This window comes from Jaculus jaculus, chromosome 15, assembly GCF_020740685.1.
Source record: "Jaculus jaculus isolate mJacJac1 chromosome 15, mJacJac1.mat.Y.cur, whole genome shotgun sequence".
NCBI classification, from domain to species: domain Eukaryota; kingdom Metazoa; phylum Chordata; class Mammalia; order Rodentia; family Dipodidae; genus Jaculus; species Jaculus jaculus.
This window is the reverse complement of record NC_059116.1, coordinates 6,810,341-6,828,634: the sequence shown is the minus strand read 5'-3', so window position 1 is coordinate 6,828,634 and position 18,294 is coordinate 6,810,341. Positions and strand designations below refer to the sequence as shown.

At 44.3% G+C, this 18,294-nt stretch overlaps 1 protein-coding gene across 4 annotated transcripts in view; it reads left to right on the top strand.

Annotated features, from left to right (window-relative positions):
- The window catches only part of Rnf152 (ring finger protein 152), a 92,663-nt gene extending 80,166 nt beyond the window's left edge, over positions 1-12,497 (top strand). For all 4 annotated transcript variants that reach the window (XM_045134986.1, XM_045134984.1, XM_045134988.1 and 1 more), the window contains one exon: positions 4,517-12,497. In XM_045134986.1, coding sequence (XP_044990921.1) covers positions 4,658-5,269 — 612 coding nt within the window. In that variant the 5' untranslated portion in view covers positions 4,517-4,657 and the 3' untranslated portion in view covers positions 5,270-12,497. The remainder of the gene's footprint in view (positions 1-4,516) is intronic.
- The last annotated feature ends 5,797 nt before the right edge of the window (positions 12,498-18,294 follow it).

Here is an 18,294-nt window from a genome sequence, read left to right as displayed (position 1 = left end):
GGCATTGGGGTCTTTAGGATGTTGGACACACGGAGGGTAAGTGACCTTGTATAAGGCAAAGTGAGGGAGAATCTTGCAAAGACAATGTACAAAGAAGCAGCCACCATTCCACAATATTACTGTACACAGTGGGGGTTTCTACCTCCATTGTCTATTCCCTGGTAAGGATCTGCTCTCCTCCTCAAAGTTCTGTCATGACAACCCCTTGAATCCGTGGCTCACCTCCCTGTGAGTGTCAGCGACCTCTGAATATCCAGGGATGCCTTTTTCTCTGCAATATTAACTCTGCATTCCCAGCTGTTCTTGTGACTCTTTCATGTCTCAATAATTTAAGTATATTCCTAGAACCTGCAATGGGTGGTGGCCTAAATAAAACGTGTTGTATTTGATCTCTTTCTCTCAGAGATACCATGTTCCTATCAAGACTCCACCTTGACTTGTGATTCCATGGCAATATATTGTGTGACTCTACTCTGTTGTGACCTCTAGAACTTTACATCTCATCTTCCTGATCATCACAGCACCTTATCAACTCTGGTCTCGAACTCATGGCAAACCTCTTATCTCAGCCTCCCAAGTACTGGGATTAAAGACGTACCCTACCATGCCTGGAAGGGCTCATTCTCCTACAATTAATCTTACTGGTCTTTTTTCCATGGCCCATTGTAAAGCCTCCACTGATAAATTGGAGCTGACCACAGTTTTCACTATATGACCACCTATTCCTGATTCAGTTTATTTCTCCCTTCCCTGTGGGATCTTCTGTCCTGGCTTAGCCCAGAAAAGATTGCCCAGAATGTATATTTTCTGAGAATTCTATTTATTATATCTCTGAGATCTGAGTACTGCCTAGGACCTCACCCATACTGGGCAAGCACTCTGTACCATTTCCCTAGCCCTTAATTTGTTTTGGCTGGTGGTAGGCATTGACCCTAGGCCTGGTGCATGCTAGATAAGCAGTCATCTGTGTCAAAGACCAAAATAAAAGAGTTAAATCTATAAAATTCTTAGAGAAAATGACTGTAAGTGTGACTCTTGTGTTAGGTAAAATCCTCCAACCAGTGTTGTGGGTAGGATGGAGAAATAATGAGATAATTGTTAACATCCTATTTTGTTCTTTCCTAGCCTGAAATAGCCTGCCTGTTCATGTGCCTGATTCTTACCTGTAGTTCAGATCTTTTAAAAAATATTTTGTTAATTAATTTATTTGTAAGCAGAGAAAAAAGAGAAGGAAAGAAAGGGAGGGGTGGGGGGAGAGAGAGAATGGGTATGCCAGGGCCTCCAGCCACTGCAAATGAACTCCAGACGCATGTGCCACCCTGTGCATCTGGCTTTATGTGGGTCCTGGGGAATTAAACCTAGGTCCTTCGGCTTTGTAGGCAAGTGCCTTAACCACTGTGCCATCTCTCCAACCCCAGATTTTTCATTAGGCTTCCCTCCAGCTCTTTTATGGGAGTTGATATAATGTTACTGAAGGATTCAGAGCTTCCACCTTTAGTCTGGGAATGTCTGTGGGCAAAGACAAGGTCTTAGCCACAGGGACAAAACTCGGTGCCGCAGTGGTGGATCCACAGCTGCTCCGTGCACAGCAGGCACTGAGACAAGGGAAGGAGATGCATTAATTCCCCTGGGGCTTTCCAAGAGCTGCGCTGTCCTGCTTTTAATATTTCAGGTGCTCTTAATTCAGCAAGAGAATATATGGTTTGTATTTTAAAGTGGACTGCTTTCATCTACATTCTAAATGTTGATTTTAACAAGTTGAATATAACGGGATGATTTTAAAATATATTTTTAACAATTTTATTTATTTATATATAAGACGAGAGAGAGAGAGAAAGAGACAGAGAGAATGGGTATTCCAGGCTCCAGCCACTGCAAAGGAACATGGGCCATTAGGCTTTGCAGGCAAGTTTCTTACCAATAAGCAATCTCTCCAGCTTCAAGGGGGTGATTTTTTTAATTTGACTTTCTGTAGTTTGATGTAGTATGACCCTGGACTAACAGTTGTTTCTACAATTATAGCCAATTGTTCTTTCCAGAGCCACTGAGGTTCCATACAAAGAAACACAATTTGAATGCTTTCAATAGGAAACAGGCTGGGGAAGCCTTTGTCATTGCTATGTGGGAACCCTGGGGAAGAGAGGGGCACCTAAACCCTGCTTAAGTTGAATTGTCTGCCTCCCTTCTTGGCATCAGCAAAGCTCACATAGTTTTCTTTCTTTTTTTAAAGTTACTTAAAACTCATAGATTCCTTATTTGTATAATTTTCCATTTTTTTGAGGCAGGATTTCACTCTAGTCCAGGCTGACTTGGAACTCATTCTGTAGGCCAGGCTGGCCTTGAACTCATGGCAACTCTCCTATCTCAGCCTCCTAAGTACTGGGATTCAAGAATATCCCACCACCCCTGCTCACATATTCTTCTTCTTCTTTTTTAAAATAGACTTCCCTGTCAAGTTTCCATTATCACAAACTACTGTTTGATTTAGGAGCTGGGATGTGCAGCTCACTGTTGGCGTGTGTGCCTGGCATGGGGAAGACCCGGGTCCCATCCCTAGCACTGGGAAAAATGAAAAAAAAAATGGGCTGAAGAGATGGCTTAGCGGTTAAGCACTTGCCTGTGAAGCCTAAGGACCCCAGTTCGAGGCTCGATTCCCCAGAACCCATGTAAGCCAGATGTACAAGGGGGCACACTCGTCTGGAGCTCATTTGCAGTTCCTAGAGGCCCTGGTGTGCCCCTTCTCTCTTTTTCTCTCTGTCTGTCACTCTCAAATAAATGAAAACAAGTGAAAACATATTAAAAAAAAGGAAAATAGAAGTATTTTCTTTTAGTCAGGCAAGCCTAAATAATAACAAAATTGAATATTGTTTGAGGTGATGGACATGTTAATAATTCTGATATGACCATTACACAATGTAAACATGTATTGAAACATCCCTTTGTGCCCTGTAAATTTGGACAAGTATTATGTATGATTGAAGATAAAAATGTTAAGTTGGGGTGGAGAGATGGTTCATCAGTTAAGGTACTTGCCTCAAAACCTATGACCTGAGTTCGGTTCTCCAGAACCCATGTAAACAAGATGCACAAAGTAGTACTTTCATCTGGAGTTTATTTGTAGTGGTTAGAGGACCTAATATGCCTGTTCTCATTCTCTCTCTCTCTCTGTCTGCTTGCAAATAAGTAAATAAAAATATTAAAAAACATTAAGAGGCTTGGGAGATGGCTTCCTTGCTAAGTGTGCTGGTCTGAGTTGGATTCCCTAGCTACGCACAAACAAAACACGGTATAAGCATCTGGCCTTCATTTGTGTGACAGGATACCCTGTGGTGTGCATTCACACATGCGCAAATAAGTAACATATAAAGTATTAAAAAGTGGGCTGGAGAGATGGTTTAGCTGTTAAGGAACTTGTGTGCAAAGCCAAAGGACCCAGGTTTGAGTCTTCAGGACCCATGTAAGCCAGATGCACAAGGTAGTGCGTGCATTTGGGGTTTGTTTGCAGTGGCTGGGTGCCCTGGCTGTGCCCATTTTCCAATTAGAAACTGAAAAGTTAAGAATATAATAAAAAGTGGGCTGGAGAGATGGCCTAGCGGTTAAGCGCTTGCCTGTGAAGCCTAAGGACCCCAGTTCGAGGCTCGGTTCCCCAGGTCCCACGTTAGCCAGATGCACAAGGGGGCGCACGCATCTGGAGTTTGTTTGCAGAGGCTGGAAGCCCTGGTGCACCCATTCTCTCTCTCCCTCTATCTGTCTTTCTCTCTGTGTCTGTCGCTCTCAAATAAATAAATAAATAAAAATTAAAAAAAAAAAGAATATAATAAAAAGTACAATAGCAGAGCAGTCCCCCAGTTTTGTTCGCATGAGGCGCCTGGCCTGTGAAGCTGCCAGAAGCTGGTAGGAAATACAGACAAGAGTGGAAGTAAAGGCAGGAAAAGGAGGCCAGAGGAGTTAGGGACGGAAATTTACTTCTGTGAAACGGTACAAACTTAGTGGAAGTAAGAGAGCTTCTCAGTGTATTTTAGGACACCCCAGGGCCTGCTAGCATATGAAAGACAGAAATGGCACTCTTTATGAAATGAGCAGGTATCCATTTCTTTTTGAAAAAATTTTTTTTTTAATTTATGAGACAGAAAGAGAGAGAGAATAGGCATGCTAATGCCTACTGCCACTCCAAGTGGGACTCCACATGCATGTGCCACCGGACACATCCGACTCTATGTGGGCACTGGGGCATCGATACCCTGTCTTCATGCTTCAAGTGCCTTTAACCGCTGAGCCATCTCTCCAGCCCAGTATTCATCTCTTTAGGAACAGGTAGCATATTTGTTGTGTGAGAACTTTTCTTCACCTCCACTGAGTATTAAAGGAAACCTACAGTCTCAGAAGTGGAAGTTTTGATGCTTTTGACCTAGGGTCAAGACTGTAGAACTAGGATATAAATCCTTTAACGATATTAGCATGGCAACTCCTTCGAATGAATTAATTCGTTTTCTTTGCATTTATTTTTCTCCCTCAGAAATGAGCATATCTGTCGAGGCTAAATGCTCGTGAATTTGGCGACCCGCTGGTGACATTTGGGAAAGACAGACAGACTGCTATATTCTGAGAACAAGCCTCCCCTGTTCTTCTCGTCCCTGCCCTTCGCTCTCGGTCCACGATGGAGACACTGTCCCAGGATTCCCCGTTGGAGTGTCAGATCTGTTTCAATTATTATAGCCCCCGGCGGAGGCCGAAGTTGCTGGATTGCAAACACACCTGCTGCTCTGTGTGCCTCCAGCAGATGAGGACAAGCCAGAAGGACGTGAGGTGCCCCTGGTGCCGTGGCATCACCAAGCTGCCCCCGGGCTTCTCTGTGTCACAGCTGCCTGATGACCCTGAGGTCCTGGCTGTCATTGCTATTCCGCACACATCCGAGCACACCCCAGTCTTCATCAAACTTCCCAGCAATGGGTGCTACATGCTGCCCCTGCCCATGACCAAGGAGCGCACGCTGCTGCCAGGAGACATGGGCTGCCGCCTGCTGCCCGGGAACCAGCAGAAGTCTGTCACAGTGGTGACCATCCCAGCTGAACAGCAGCCTCTGCAGGGCGGGGGTCCCCAGGAGGCTGTGGAGGAGGAGCCAGACAGACGGGGTGTGGTGAAAAGCTCTACCTGGTCCGGAGTATGCACTGTTATCTTGGTAGCCTGTGTCTTGGTCTTCCTCCTGGGCATCGTCCTCCACAACATGTCCTGCATTTCTAAGCGCTTCACTGTGATATCCTGTGGTTGAAGTCCCGTGCAGGGAAGGCTTTTGTGGGTGCCTATTTAGGGGGGTGAGCAGGTGCTGGTGATGGGATCCCAGTGAGGAGATGCATGTGTGTGTGTGTGGGGGGGGACACACTGACCATTTGGTGCCAAGCATTGACCTCTCTGGTTTTGTCACTTGATCCCCCGCCACACCAGCCAGAAGACAAGGGTGGAGGGTGAGATCTCAACAAGATACGAGGTGGATTGTTTTGAGAGTTGGTGGCTTTGAAGATGCATGTTTCCTCATTATCACGTACTCAACAATGGGCTGTAATTTATGATTTTCCAAGATCCTGTCCCGAGATAGACATAATCTCCTTAGATGTGACTGTGCACGTGGGTACATTGTAATATCTAACTGTGGTAGGTGGTAGGTGCAAACCGAGACTCTGTGTGCAAGTAGGACCAAACCTCAGATCTCTGTACAAATGCAGTGAAGACGCACTGTGCTGCTCCCTTGCTTTCTCGTTTGTTTTCAGTGAAACTCAGTCCTCATTTATTTGCTAAGACTTTTCATATGTTGAATGTCACAGAAATCAAAATAAGTGAAACAGACTGTTGAGAATTTTTTTTGAAGAAAATATCTAAACAAGTGTCTCCAAAGTGCTGTGTTTTGTCAGGCACCTTCATTTCCCTTCACTTGTAATTAGAGCTCGCTACATGTTTATGGAGCTGAAAGCCCAATAGGGGAGCGATACGCCAAGAAATAACAAGAAATGCCTAATCCCACAGGAAACCTGTATGCCAATTTTTTCTCAAGCCATCTCACAGAATAAGAATTTACAAATGTAAATACTGTGTATTTGTGTGTGTGTGTGTGTGTGTGTGTGTGTGTGTGACTTGATTTACCTCAGGTGTTTGAGTCCTTCCAGAAGGATCCCTGGAGAAGAAAGACTTTGTGAGCATGAACAAGTTTAGCACTTGAAACACTGGGTGTCTTGTCGCCACCTGGACTTCCCTCGTGGGGCGTCTCCCACACGTCACCCCAGCGTTCACTTGATCCTCCTCTGTGTGCTTAACCTGTATATACGTAAGGCACAGAGTGCCAGAACAGCTTGTGCCCCCCCCCCCACCGCCCTGCAGTTTGGGGTTTCGTGAAAGCCACCAGTGTTGTTTACCAAGTATACACCCAGTTGGGCATTTTAATAGACAGCCCGTGATTATGTTTTGAAAGAATTGTTCCATGGACATTCAGACTTGTTGGTAAAAACAAGGAAATGTTTTTTTTTTTTTGTATGTCAAAATATGTTTTTGTTGTGAAAAGTGACAAGGTCAATTAACAAGCTCCCATTCCCAGTGTAAGTGGGCCAGTTCCTCTGGAATGCTGGGCTGTTTTTAAGAGTGTCGTGGTGTGTGTAGGCTCATGAAGAAAGATTTGCTAGACTGGGTCGATGCGCTTCTCTCCCGGGGTGCACTGCTCAGAAGGAGTTTGACAGCTCTTTTATTCCTGCTGGGGGACCCAGGAAGCAAGTGCTGTGTGTCAGGGACTCTTCTTCAAGATGTATTTTTGCGTTCCCTCAAATCCCTGAAAACGGTGGGAAGGATGGGAGAAACATGTCACTGGTGAGCAGTGTTGGGTTCTAAATATCAAGGCTATAAAATGTAAAATGGGGACATTTTATTAAATCTATTACGTGAGGTATTACCTTCAAGCAGCACAAAATATGCAGAAGTGAGGTGACAGAGTGAGTGTGAAAACAAAGTAACAACCAGAATGCAAAGCTAACCCTTAATTGGCTTCAGAATTCAATGTAAAATTATGAACTCTGGCTTTTCAAAACTTTCAGATTTGTTATGCCTTTAGAAAATGTGTTTGAGGGCTCATACTAGAAATTAGATTAAAATGCCATTTTCCTGTGTAAGCTATTGGGCATTGTACAACAAATAATCTAGGATTTATTTGGAATTAATAATTTCAGTATTATATTAGGCAAATACTATAACCTCTATTATGTAACGTAATATACTGTTGGATTCATGTCAGTTTCTCAACTCCTAGGCTGCTGTCAAGCATGCCTGACCCAATTTCTCTTAGAGGGGGAACCACCCAGAAATGTTGCAGTAGAAACGCTGCATTTCAAATGGACTTTACCCTCGTGATTTTACACCAGGCCACATTTAAATTAATTTTGTCAGAGATATCTGCATTCCTTTCTGTATAGTGTGAAATGACTGATCCTGTAGTGTAACCATATGTGGTAGAGTCTATTCCTCAGTAGGTTATATATAGACACTATTATATGTGATGATTCTATGTTTCTTAGCACCAAGCTGTAGGGTTAAAAAAAAAAATAAAAGTCGACCAAAACTTTTACCTACAAACACTCCTCTGTCAGAACTGCAGTGACGCAGTAGAAATCAGTCAGCTCTCTGGTAGGTTCTTGATCTTATAACGTAACAATATGAACTCAAACCAGAATTTGCGTGTGTGTGTGTGTTTGCTGTAAGATATATTAGTTAAAACTGCTTCAATGGACTCTACCTAAAGTCTGCCTGTTCGCTTGTTAGGATGTGCATTCTGAGAGAGAGTGGGGGGGGGGATATATCAGCGTGCCGGATAGAATTCATGCAGGTCTAACGATGTTATCACTTTATTTTACACCCCGTTGCTCTGGCTCGTCCACCGTCCCCACAACACTAACGACCTATGTACTTCTTGTGACCCGAGCAGCTAGAGCTGACAGTGGCATCTCAGGACGAGTGGCAAGCACAGAAGTTAGAACTGAAAGCAGTGCCCCCTCCCACGCGGTGCCTCGTTTTGCAGACGAAGGCATAAGGCCCGGGGGGTGGGGGGTGTAGCTCCTCACTCGGCCTTAAGCCCCGTGCGCTGCTGGGTCCTGTCTTTCCCTCCCAGCGCTGACCTGTTCCCTGTCCACATGTGACCGTAGCTCCATCAGCGGTCGGTTCGAGGGTGACTTTGTAGGTTCACTTCATTTTAGCCAGCTTCCTCTCTGGGGACTGAAAGGAACATTGATTATGAATGAGTATGGACGTTGAAAGAAAGCCATGCGATTTGAATTTTTAAAACTGTAAAATACTGGTCAGGACCCCTTCCCCGCCCCACACGTAAAGGTCCGTGAGTGTTGTGTAAATAGTAACCCTATATGCAGCATGAATTTCCTTCCTTATTAATGATCTTGACCTGAGCAAAGGGAATGCTTACTTTGTTAGGTAGAGACAAGTATGCCACACTCAAAAACATTGTCTTTGCAAAATTTTTGTACATTGACCTGGGGCATAAGTTGTGAGGAAAAGTCAAGTTGGTTCTGAGCTCGGGCCATGCTCTATGGTCTGGATGCTCTGTGGTATTTTCTTTAAAAATATAATTAAGTTTAATGTTGTGCAGGACCTACAGAGTGGGTCCCCTGGAGTTTCAGCTGCACACTGGTACAGCCCTGGGAATTTTCTAGATCAGAGCCATTGATAGAACTTTATGGAATGATGGAAATGTTCTACATCCTGTGTGGTCCAGGAGCGTAGTCACAGCCACACTGGCTGTTAGGTGCTTAAATGTGGGTTACAAAAGAATCAGCTTTTAAACTTTATTTAATTTTAAGTTACTTAAATAGCCCCATATGGCTGTGGCTACCACATTGGCTGAGGTCATCAAGAGATTTATAAAATTTATTGTGAGGGCAAGAGAAAGTTTGGGGGTTAGTAACATTTATTAGGAAAAAAAAAAAAAAGGAAAGAAATTCCTTTCTGGGCTTTGGAAAGTACGCAGTGTCCAATGCAACAGTAAAAATTTAGTAATTGTCATTTGGTGTTTATTTCTAAGACATTTGGGACCAAGGAATGGCCAGTGAAGCTTGAAGAGTGCTTTAATAAGCCCCTTTTCTGGGACCACTAGCTGCATGTGAATCTATTGTCCAAAATTTGTAGTTAGGCAGTATCTGTAAAAATGTTTGACTTGCAAGCTATGCATGACTTGTGCTGTGAAATTGTGTTTAGGGTCTTGTGGCCAAAAAAAAGTAAATGTTACAGAAAAAATAAACAAACAAATAAACAGAAGCCTGATGAAATCCCCGTTCACTTCTGATGTCTTACCCAAACTCCATCCGCTGCGTTGGGAAGGCGTAAAATCTAAGAGCAAGCACGTTTACCGTGTTCAGAGCATTTTTCTTTGCCCTTGAAGTCAGCCAGCTTCTCATTGTACTTGCTGTGGGCATATGGGCATATGTGAATATCATTTGCTTCAGATGCCAGGCTAAGATGTGGTATTATTTTTTAGAGTGAGATTGACATTGTTTTATTCTTTTTCCTTTTTAAATTCGAGTTACCATGAAAAGACTTGAAGATTTAAAGCCTTGCACGAAGGCACTTTTTACATGCTTTTAATGGTTTAAGAAAAACATTGCCCAACAAAATGTAAAGAGTGGAAGGTTCTTAAAGCTACTCAAAATGTTTTTTAAGTAAGGGAAGCAGAAAGTTCAGTTTGGGGTATATTTTCATATAAAGATCAGCCAGTTTCTTACTGGTAGCCTGGCATTTATTCTAGTCTAGATTTTTGATTTAAAGAGTTTTCACTCCTTTGTCTGAAAAACAAAAGAAAACAAAATTATGCTGTGTCAAAATTGCTTAGTTTGCTTTTTCATTGCTTCCCAAATGTAATGTAAATCAAACTTATTTATATTAATGCAGCAGAATCATGTTGGGATTTTTAATGCTAAGACTGCTCAACAGGGAAGGCTGTTCTCATGAGCTTTTCTTCACATTTTTAAATCTTTGTGTCTGCCAGATGATTTTATTTTTTAGATGTAAGAAAGTTAGAAGGGTAAAGGTTATTATTGGTGGGGCATGGTTAACCTGCAAAAGATTCGAGTTTCACTCTTTCATTAGAAACATGATGCCACCAACTGCGGAGGCATCTGTTTCCACACCGGAAGGGTTGGTCCATTTGGATTCTCGACCTAGATGAAGGTATTCTGTTATTCTCAATAACACGTCACCCACAAGGCAATCTGCACGAGAACAGACGCTCCAAGAAGAATGAGCTAGTCAATGAGCTAGTCAGGTAATTCTGTCATGATGTCTATTTCAAGCTGACACACTTCTAAAGATTAAGTGGAAATTCAAGCCATTGATTTATTTTTTTCCTGACACAGTTGATTTACTAAGTGTATATACACACAGAATTTAGCAATGTATTTGGAGTTAAAAAATAAAGTAGCAGATGTTGTTAGTCTTTCCTATTTGTGGACTACAAAATGTTGAATTTGGGTGTCAATTGTTGAACAGTTGCTATGAACTCCATATGTTATAATGTCCAACCAACTTCAGTGGTGTGTGTATGTTTAAACGCTTCAGACTCCTCCAATGTGTGAAGAGGTGGGTTTTACTGTGTACATGTTGTTGGAACGTTTGCGTCACCGAGGTACCTTGCAGGGTGGGGCTACCTATTTATTAATTCTCTGTCTTTGAAATAGCTTAGTTGTTGTCTCTGCTGAAGGTGTCAAGAGGGTGGAGCCTGATTCCCGAACTCCTGTAGGGCGGCTTCCATCTTTGCACGAGTCTCCATACACACTGTGACCAGTGGTCTTTTGATTTCTTTGTTTCCCCCGAGTCACTGCCGGGGGCATCCCCTTGCGGATCTCACTTACGACGTAGTGGTACTTGAAAACACTCGTCTTGTTAGCTGGGTTCTAGTCTATCTTAAGGTTTTTGATACTCCCCATATTGTGATATTTTTAAGGACAATCAGTACAGGGAAGTACTCAGGGGCCTCTTGAGAGTCCCCAACAACATGAGTTTTCTTTTTCTTTTTTGGGAGAGGGGTTTTCATATCACCTCCTGTTTTCTCGGATCACTGTTCTAAATTCGCCATTAGATGTAGGACTGGTAACCCACAGGAAAGTTGCCTGTAATCTCCGTGGTATGAGATTGCCTTATTCAAGCAAAGAGTTTTGCAAAGGGACAGCCTCATTTTCAAGTTGGCATTTGCTTTTTGACAGTACAGAGGTAGGTGGTTGGATATATTGGTGGCATGGGAGTGTGGACTGGAAGGAAAGGGGAAACAGGTTGGTACCCTGTGTTATCTTTATTTGAATAGTGAGAGAGGGCAGTAGCTGTTGGTTACACTGTGTTGAGTGCCTGGGCTCAGACACAGCCCACTATTAAGGAGAGTCATGGGCGAGACAGACATAGCTCTGGGCCCTGAGCAGCTAGGCAGATATGCCCCGGGGGCTGAAGGGATGCTTGCCGAGGGAAGGGATATTTGTAATGGGGTTACAGTTGCAAGAGATGACAGGCACTTTAGGTCAGTTACTGCAGGAACCATGGACAGCATCTGGAATGACCTCATTCAGCCTGGCTTGCCATCCTCACGGGGACTACTTGTTCAGAATGCTGAAGCCCAAGACACACAGGGCATGCTCTCAGCGGAAGGAAGAGTGGCAGGGGAGTCCTGTCTGTCCCCTCGTCCTCTGCAGTGGTCTTGTGTTGGGTCAGCAATGCCCTCACGTGTCAGCGTTGGCGCCTGAGTCAGTACGCGTGGATCCTGCGCAGAGCGTCCCTAACTCCATGGGCTTTTCCCTGACTTGAGGACTGCACTTAACTACTGCTGGGAAATGAATGAAAGAGAGTCTTGGTGTGTGCCCAGGTTGTTGCCATCCAGTGTATGCATTTACCCCATCGCCGGCTGCTGCTGGGCTCACTTGATGGTGATACGTATGCAAGCCGCCTTCTGCCTGGGGACAGTCGTTGACGCCCAGTGGAAGCCACGAGCTTGCGGCCAGGCCTCCTCTCGTCCTTCCAGCCCCAGGGGCGCCGGGGACTCTGGAAAACTGCTGCCGTGGAATGGGGAGGTGAATGCTGTGCCCAGGCTTTTGACTCCAGTTCTTCATGTTTTGCGTACAATTATGTGAGTTATTTATTTTAGGAGCTTTTCTTTTCAAGAGCCAAATCTCCCTACAGGTAAATGAGCTGCTAGGCCGCGTAGAAATTATTGTCCAAATGTTGCCAAATACTGACTTCGTAAAGAGGGTACCAAGCTGCTGTTCATCAATCCGACTGTCTTAAAAGCATTCATGCTTGCTCTCTCTGTGATAGATGGTGTCTTAGCTACTCCTGAGTTTTTCCAATGGCCCCAATTTTAATATATGGTATTTTTGTATGCCAAACTGGTGTCTCGTCCTTTGTATATGTGGTAATGTTAATTTTATGACTACTGTTAAAACACATTTGCTATGATTAAAATTCAAAATGATTTCAAATAGACTCATGCATTGAGTTTTTTTCCCCTCCCTAACCCACAAAGAAAAAAAATTACTGACAGGGATTTCATCAGTCAGTTGAAGAATTTTAGTAGATTTGCGTATTAAAGCAATAAGGCTCTCTGAAGCCAGGGATTTTAAGTAGAGGTGACTCTCAAATGACCAAAACAAAACAAACAAACAAAAAACCCAGTCTAATTAGGATGCTCAAGGTTGATTTTGCGTCTTGGTTTTTCTGGCATCTGGTGGCTTCTACTGTTATCTTCCTCTGTTTGGCAATGGCGCAGAATACGTTAGGCCCTGGGTGGACCATCACACAGTATGGTGCTCAGGACATCTCTCTGTGGCCCCTGACCTTGCCTTTTAGCTCCAACCCTGTTTGGCATCTTCAAATACCTGCTTTCATTGGTAGTACAGGATGTCTGGAGAGTCCTTCTTGATCAAAAGCATCTTGTCTTTTGATTACTAGATCACGTTAAAGAAAAGCAATTCAGTTTAACACACAGCCTCACACTAATTGGAGCACGATCAACAATGTGCCTGCATGGTGCCCTGTAAGCAGGCTCTCTATCTTTTTTTAAATCGTCCCCACAGTTTAGTAAATAAGATACCCCTGTGATTCAATCCTTTTTTTGTACCAACCATCAAGCTTTGTATTAGGGAGTTTAGGTTTTTGAAACTGTGAAATTTGTTTTTCATACTTAACAAATTCCTAGCACGGCTTTCCCTCAGTGTGGGGAGGAGGATGGGGCGGGTGTCGGTTCCCCTTGTCGGTACCACGGTTCACGGTTGAACTCTTCATCAGCTGGAACACTCCACAGGAAGAAGATAGAAGGTCTGCTGCAGCAGCTCCATGCTGTTAGGATGAACTTCCAAACCAGACATGGTTTATGGAGGAAGGGATTTATTTGAAGCTTACAGATCCAGGGGAAGTTCCACAATGGCAAAAGAGGCTGGTCCCCTTGCATAGATCCAAGCAGAGAGCCACAACCACCACCAGAACCACAAGCAAAAGCAAAAAACTGGAAGGCAAACAGCAGGAAACCGTGGCAGAGTGAAAGCACTCTGTATATTTTGGGGTAGAAATCAGATCCACACCCCCCAGTGACACCTCCAGCCAGGCAGGTGGAGAAAAGCTTTTTTATTAAAAACACCTGAGTCTATTGGGGGGACAGTCAACCTACCACAAGATCATTTAGGGAAAGCAAATAATTGCCTTAATACCCCCAGGCTTGGCTGCCCAAGACCATGCCAAGGATTGATAACATCTTTGTTATCATAATTATTTATTATTATTATTATTTTCCGTGTGAGTATGTGTGTGAATGTAGACCCTTGTGCCACAACATGTGTGCATGGAAGTCAGTCCTTACTTTCCACCTCGTTTGAGGAAGGGTCTCATTCACTTCTCAGTTTTCCAGGCAAGCTGGTCTGAGAACTTCCAGGGAATCCTCTTGTCTCTGTCTCCCTTCTCCTTGTCGGCATTCGGAGATTGCTGAAGCCCACCACTGCTTCCAGCTTTTCCATTGCATCTGGGAATCTGACCTCAAGTACTCAAGCGTGAGAAGAAGGGCTTTATTCCCTGAGCTGTCTCCCCAGCCTTGTGGTATCTTTGTCTTATCCAAAATTTGCCTGTAGAGTGATGGCTGAGGGTGAAGGAAGTGGAGTCAAAGGCAGCCTTATAGATGTATCTTTCCTGGGTGGCCTATTTCTACCCACCCCGGAGAGGGTAATGACAGCCAGAAACAACGATTCCTCTCAAGTCCAGCTTGGTGAGCCAGTGGAAGTTACTGAGGTGACTTATAGGAACACAGCTGAGGGGTTACTTCCAGGCACGTGGGCACCTTATGGGCAGCTATGCCAGTAAAGAGTTTCCCAATGATCGTTCACCCTTTATATATCCTCAGGAAAGAGGGGCTTGTGAGCCATGGGAATGTTAGTGGTCTCAGTATTGGGAGGGTCTTATTCCAGTGATCACAGCTGCTATGATTTCAAGATGGTGTCATGCTGAGTCCCATAACACAAAGGGAGGGCTGAAAAAAGGGCAAAGCTATGTCAGCTTCCCGAACCTTACTACCCTGGTCTCTTCCTACAAAGGAGGAATGTGTGGAATAGCTGACGGTCTGAAGAGTAAGTACCCCCAGGTCTCGCACTGACTCACGCCACCCTCATCCCCCCCCCCCACCAAATGCTAGACCAAGTTTTGTAAAACAAAAGCCCATGTGCTAATGCATCATTATTTTAAAATACGCATTTATTTGTGAGGGGAGAGAGAGAGAGAGAGAGAGAGAGAGAGAGAGAGAGAGGCACACCAGAACAAATTCAAGACACATGTGCTACTTTGTTTATCTGGCTTCATATGGGTGCTGGGGAATCAGACTTGGGCAGACACGTTTGGGGAGCTGAACCATCCCTCCAGCCCTACCACCCCCGTGCATCATTTCCCATAATCCTTTTGTTCCCAGTGACACTAGCCGCAGGCTGCGCCCCTTGGCAGTGTGTGCGGCGTGCCGGGCTGCGCACAAGGCAGCTGCGGGAGAGGAACCAGTGCTAGGATTAGGGTTGAACCTCTGCTTTTCTTTTTATAGGTCTGAAAACTTTTGCACAATTCTACTTGACCCAGAAAAATGATACATCTGTAATTGGATTCAGCCTCCCGCCTTCCCCAACCAACTGCTTCCTCTCCCCATCACTGACCGTACCACCGTGCTTGTGTGTAATTACTCATTTCTGTCATTTTTTAGTTGACAGTGTAAGTGAATGTATAGGGGTGTGTGTGTGTGTGTGTGTGTGTGTGTGTGTGTGGTTGTGTGTGTGTGCCTACATAGTTGTACAAGCTCTTGTGAGCACTCCACGGGCTCTCAGAGCACAGTTTGCAAGGTTAAAGGGGCAGGCTCCTTAAGAGACCTCACGGCAGGGAAGCATGCTGATTTAGCTACAGAGAGAGTTATTTATATGGATGATGAGGACACTTGGAAGCACCCTTCAATCCTTTGTTTTCACCTGGGGTTCCCCTGCTCACCAGATTCTAGGGTTGTGATGGGTCCATCTTGTGCAGGATGGAAGTGGCCCCTCGGTAGTTCGAGGAAGATGGGATCTAACTTCTCCTCACCCATGGCAAGGGTTAAGGCCAAGGCTCCCATAACAGAAGACAAATTCATAAGAAAACCATAACAAATTTATTTAATGTCAGGTTTTCCTGGCAGGGGAGGCTTGTCCCATGAATGCCTTGGGCTGGGAGGGTAGCTCAGTGGTAGGGTATGTGACTATCATGTGCAAGGCCCAAGGTGAATGTCCCATGACTGCCACAAAAAAGAAATAAGTGCCAAAGGCCCAGGGGAGATTATGTTTTTATGACTAGTCATGCATACGTGTGACTGGAAATTAGAAGAGTGTGAGTGAATGGTCATACTCAAGAGGGAGTTGGTAAGCTCTGTTTGAATTCTTTATGGAGTTCCCACATATGGGCATTTCTCCCATCTGGCATTGGCAGGATCCTTGACACATGAGAGTCTTTGGGGCAGAATGGAGAGAGAAGGTCAGAGACTCACCTTCCCAGGTTTTGTGGACCACTGCCATCAAGCAAGGCCAAGGGAATGCTATTTTACTGCTGGCTTGTGGGGCAGGAGAAGGCCAAAGAGACTCTATCCTGTTTCTGCACAGGGCTGTTGGTGACTTCCTTTAACTTAGCTTAGAACATCAATAACCTTGGGGGGGGGGCTACATTCTTACGTTTTTCTTAATGCGTGTATGTGTCTCTGTGTGTGTGTGTTCATGTGAGGAGAGGTGAGTGTGTGTGCAGGTGTGTCTGCATGTGGAGGCCAGAAGATGGTGTTGGGCGTCATCCCCTGAAACACCAACTATCCCCTCTGAGGCAGGGTCTCCCATTGGCCGGAAGCTCACCAATGAAGACAGACTGGCTGGCCAGTTCACTCAGGGATTATCTGCCAGTTTCTACCTCCCAAGTGCTGGGATTATAGACACCATGCTCAGTATTTCTATGTGGGAACCAGAGGTGGAACTCAGCACTTTGCCAACTGAGCTGTCTCCCCAGGCTGAGGGGCTATATGCTAATATATTGTGTTCTAAGCTCTGATAGTCTCATAGAACTTAAGTCTTATAAGAAATATGGGCATTAATTAAGGGGAGGTTTTTTTTTTTTTTTTTTTTTTTGAGGTAAGGTCTCACTATAGCCCAGGCTGACCTGGAATTCATTATGTAGTCACAGGGTGGCCTTGAACTCACAGCGATCCTTCTATCTCTGCCTTCTGAGTGCTAGGATTAAAGGTGAGCACCACCATGCCCTACCCTATAGGCATTAATTTTTTTAAAAAATGATGCTGAGTCCAGGATATCTGGGTACATTTTGCAGGAGAGAGAGGTTTGCAGGCTTGCCTGGTTTGGAAGGGTATACGGATGCAAAAGAATATCTGAAGGACATGGCTTGTAGCATAAAATCAGAAGGATGAGTTGGGTTAGTGAGAACCATTTCTGGAAACACACTCAAGGGAAAATAGGAGAGAAAATAGGCATGGGTATCTGCTTTTCTTGTTAGACGACCTGCTATTCATACCCTATCATGTGCTAATTATACTGCAATGGATGATAGTTCCACATATCTGCTCTGACCTGTGGCTATCTGTGCTCTTGATATTTGTGGCTGCCCCAAATTCATATGTGAAAATTATTTGGGGAGGTGGTTAGATCACAAGGGCAAAGATTTCACCCATGCCACTAATGTCCTTATAAACCAGACTGAATTTTCTTCCAGAGAAGAGTAGCTAAGGGGAGAAGCCCCCTCTTGGACGTGAATAGTACCAGGCCATGGTCAGGGGCCAGAGTGGACTAACAGTGGGAGCTGGAACCCAGGCACTTCCCTGCTTCCTGGGTGTATGAGCTATTCTGCTCCACGGCTCTCTCCCACCAAAATGGAATAAAACCCAGATAACTCTTTCAGACAGACACAGACAGAAAGACAGAGGCATGAGGGAGACAGAGAGAGAGGGGTGGGACGAGGGAGAGAGACAGAAAAAGAAAGAGAGAGACAAGGAGAGACAAAGAGAGATGGGAGAGACAGAGAAAGGGGGAAAGGAAGAGAGAGGGAGAGAGAGAAATCCAAAGAAGAGGAAGTGGTCTTACTTTCCTTGTTGGGTCCAGAGGAAGAAGCTGGAAGGTTCCACTTGACCATTTGCAAACACAAAACTGTGCCCTCATAGACATCAAATCTGCCAGCACGTTGACCTAGAACTTCTCAGCTTCCCGAACTGAGAGAAATAACTTGTTTATAAGCTACCAAGTTTATGGCATCTTGTTATAGCAGCCAAGTAGACTAAGCTGTTTGTAAAAGAGCATTTTCCAAGAGTACAGCCATGGGTCCCGTTTCACAAGTAGATATTTTTTTCTTAGACACAACTGCATGTGAAACTGGCTCCGCAGAGGACCTTTTGCACTCAGATAACATAAAGTTATTTTCTTTTATGCCATGAACAGAAGAATAAGTGGAGTCTCTTGTTCTGAAGCCTGTGCTGTTAGTTTCTGAATGAAACAGTCCAGGATTGCTGACCTAAGCTACAGATAAATTTATCTAAGGTAGGGTCTTGAGAAATGCACATTCCAAGCTATGTTTTTTTAAGATATATGTATCATGTAAGAAAAGGTTTCATGGTTAAGTAAACTGGGAAAACCCTGGGTTAAACAGTTGATAAAAAATATTTTTTCAAATCTTAACTATAGAGCTTTTCAAACATTTACTGTGTGCATGAGTCAGGGTTCTCCAGAAAAGCCATAGGATGAATTT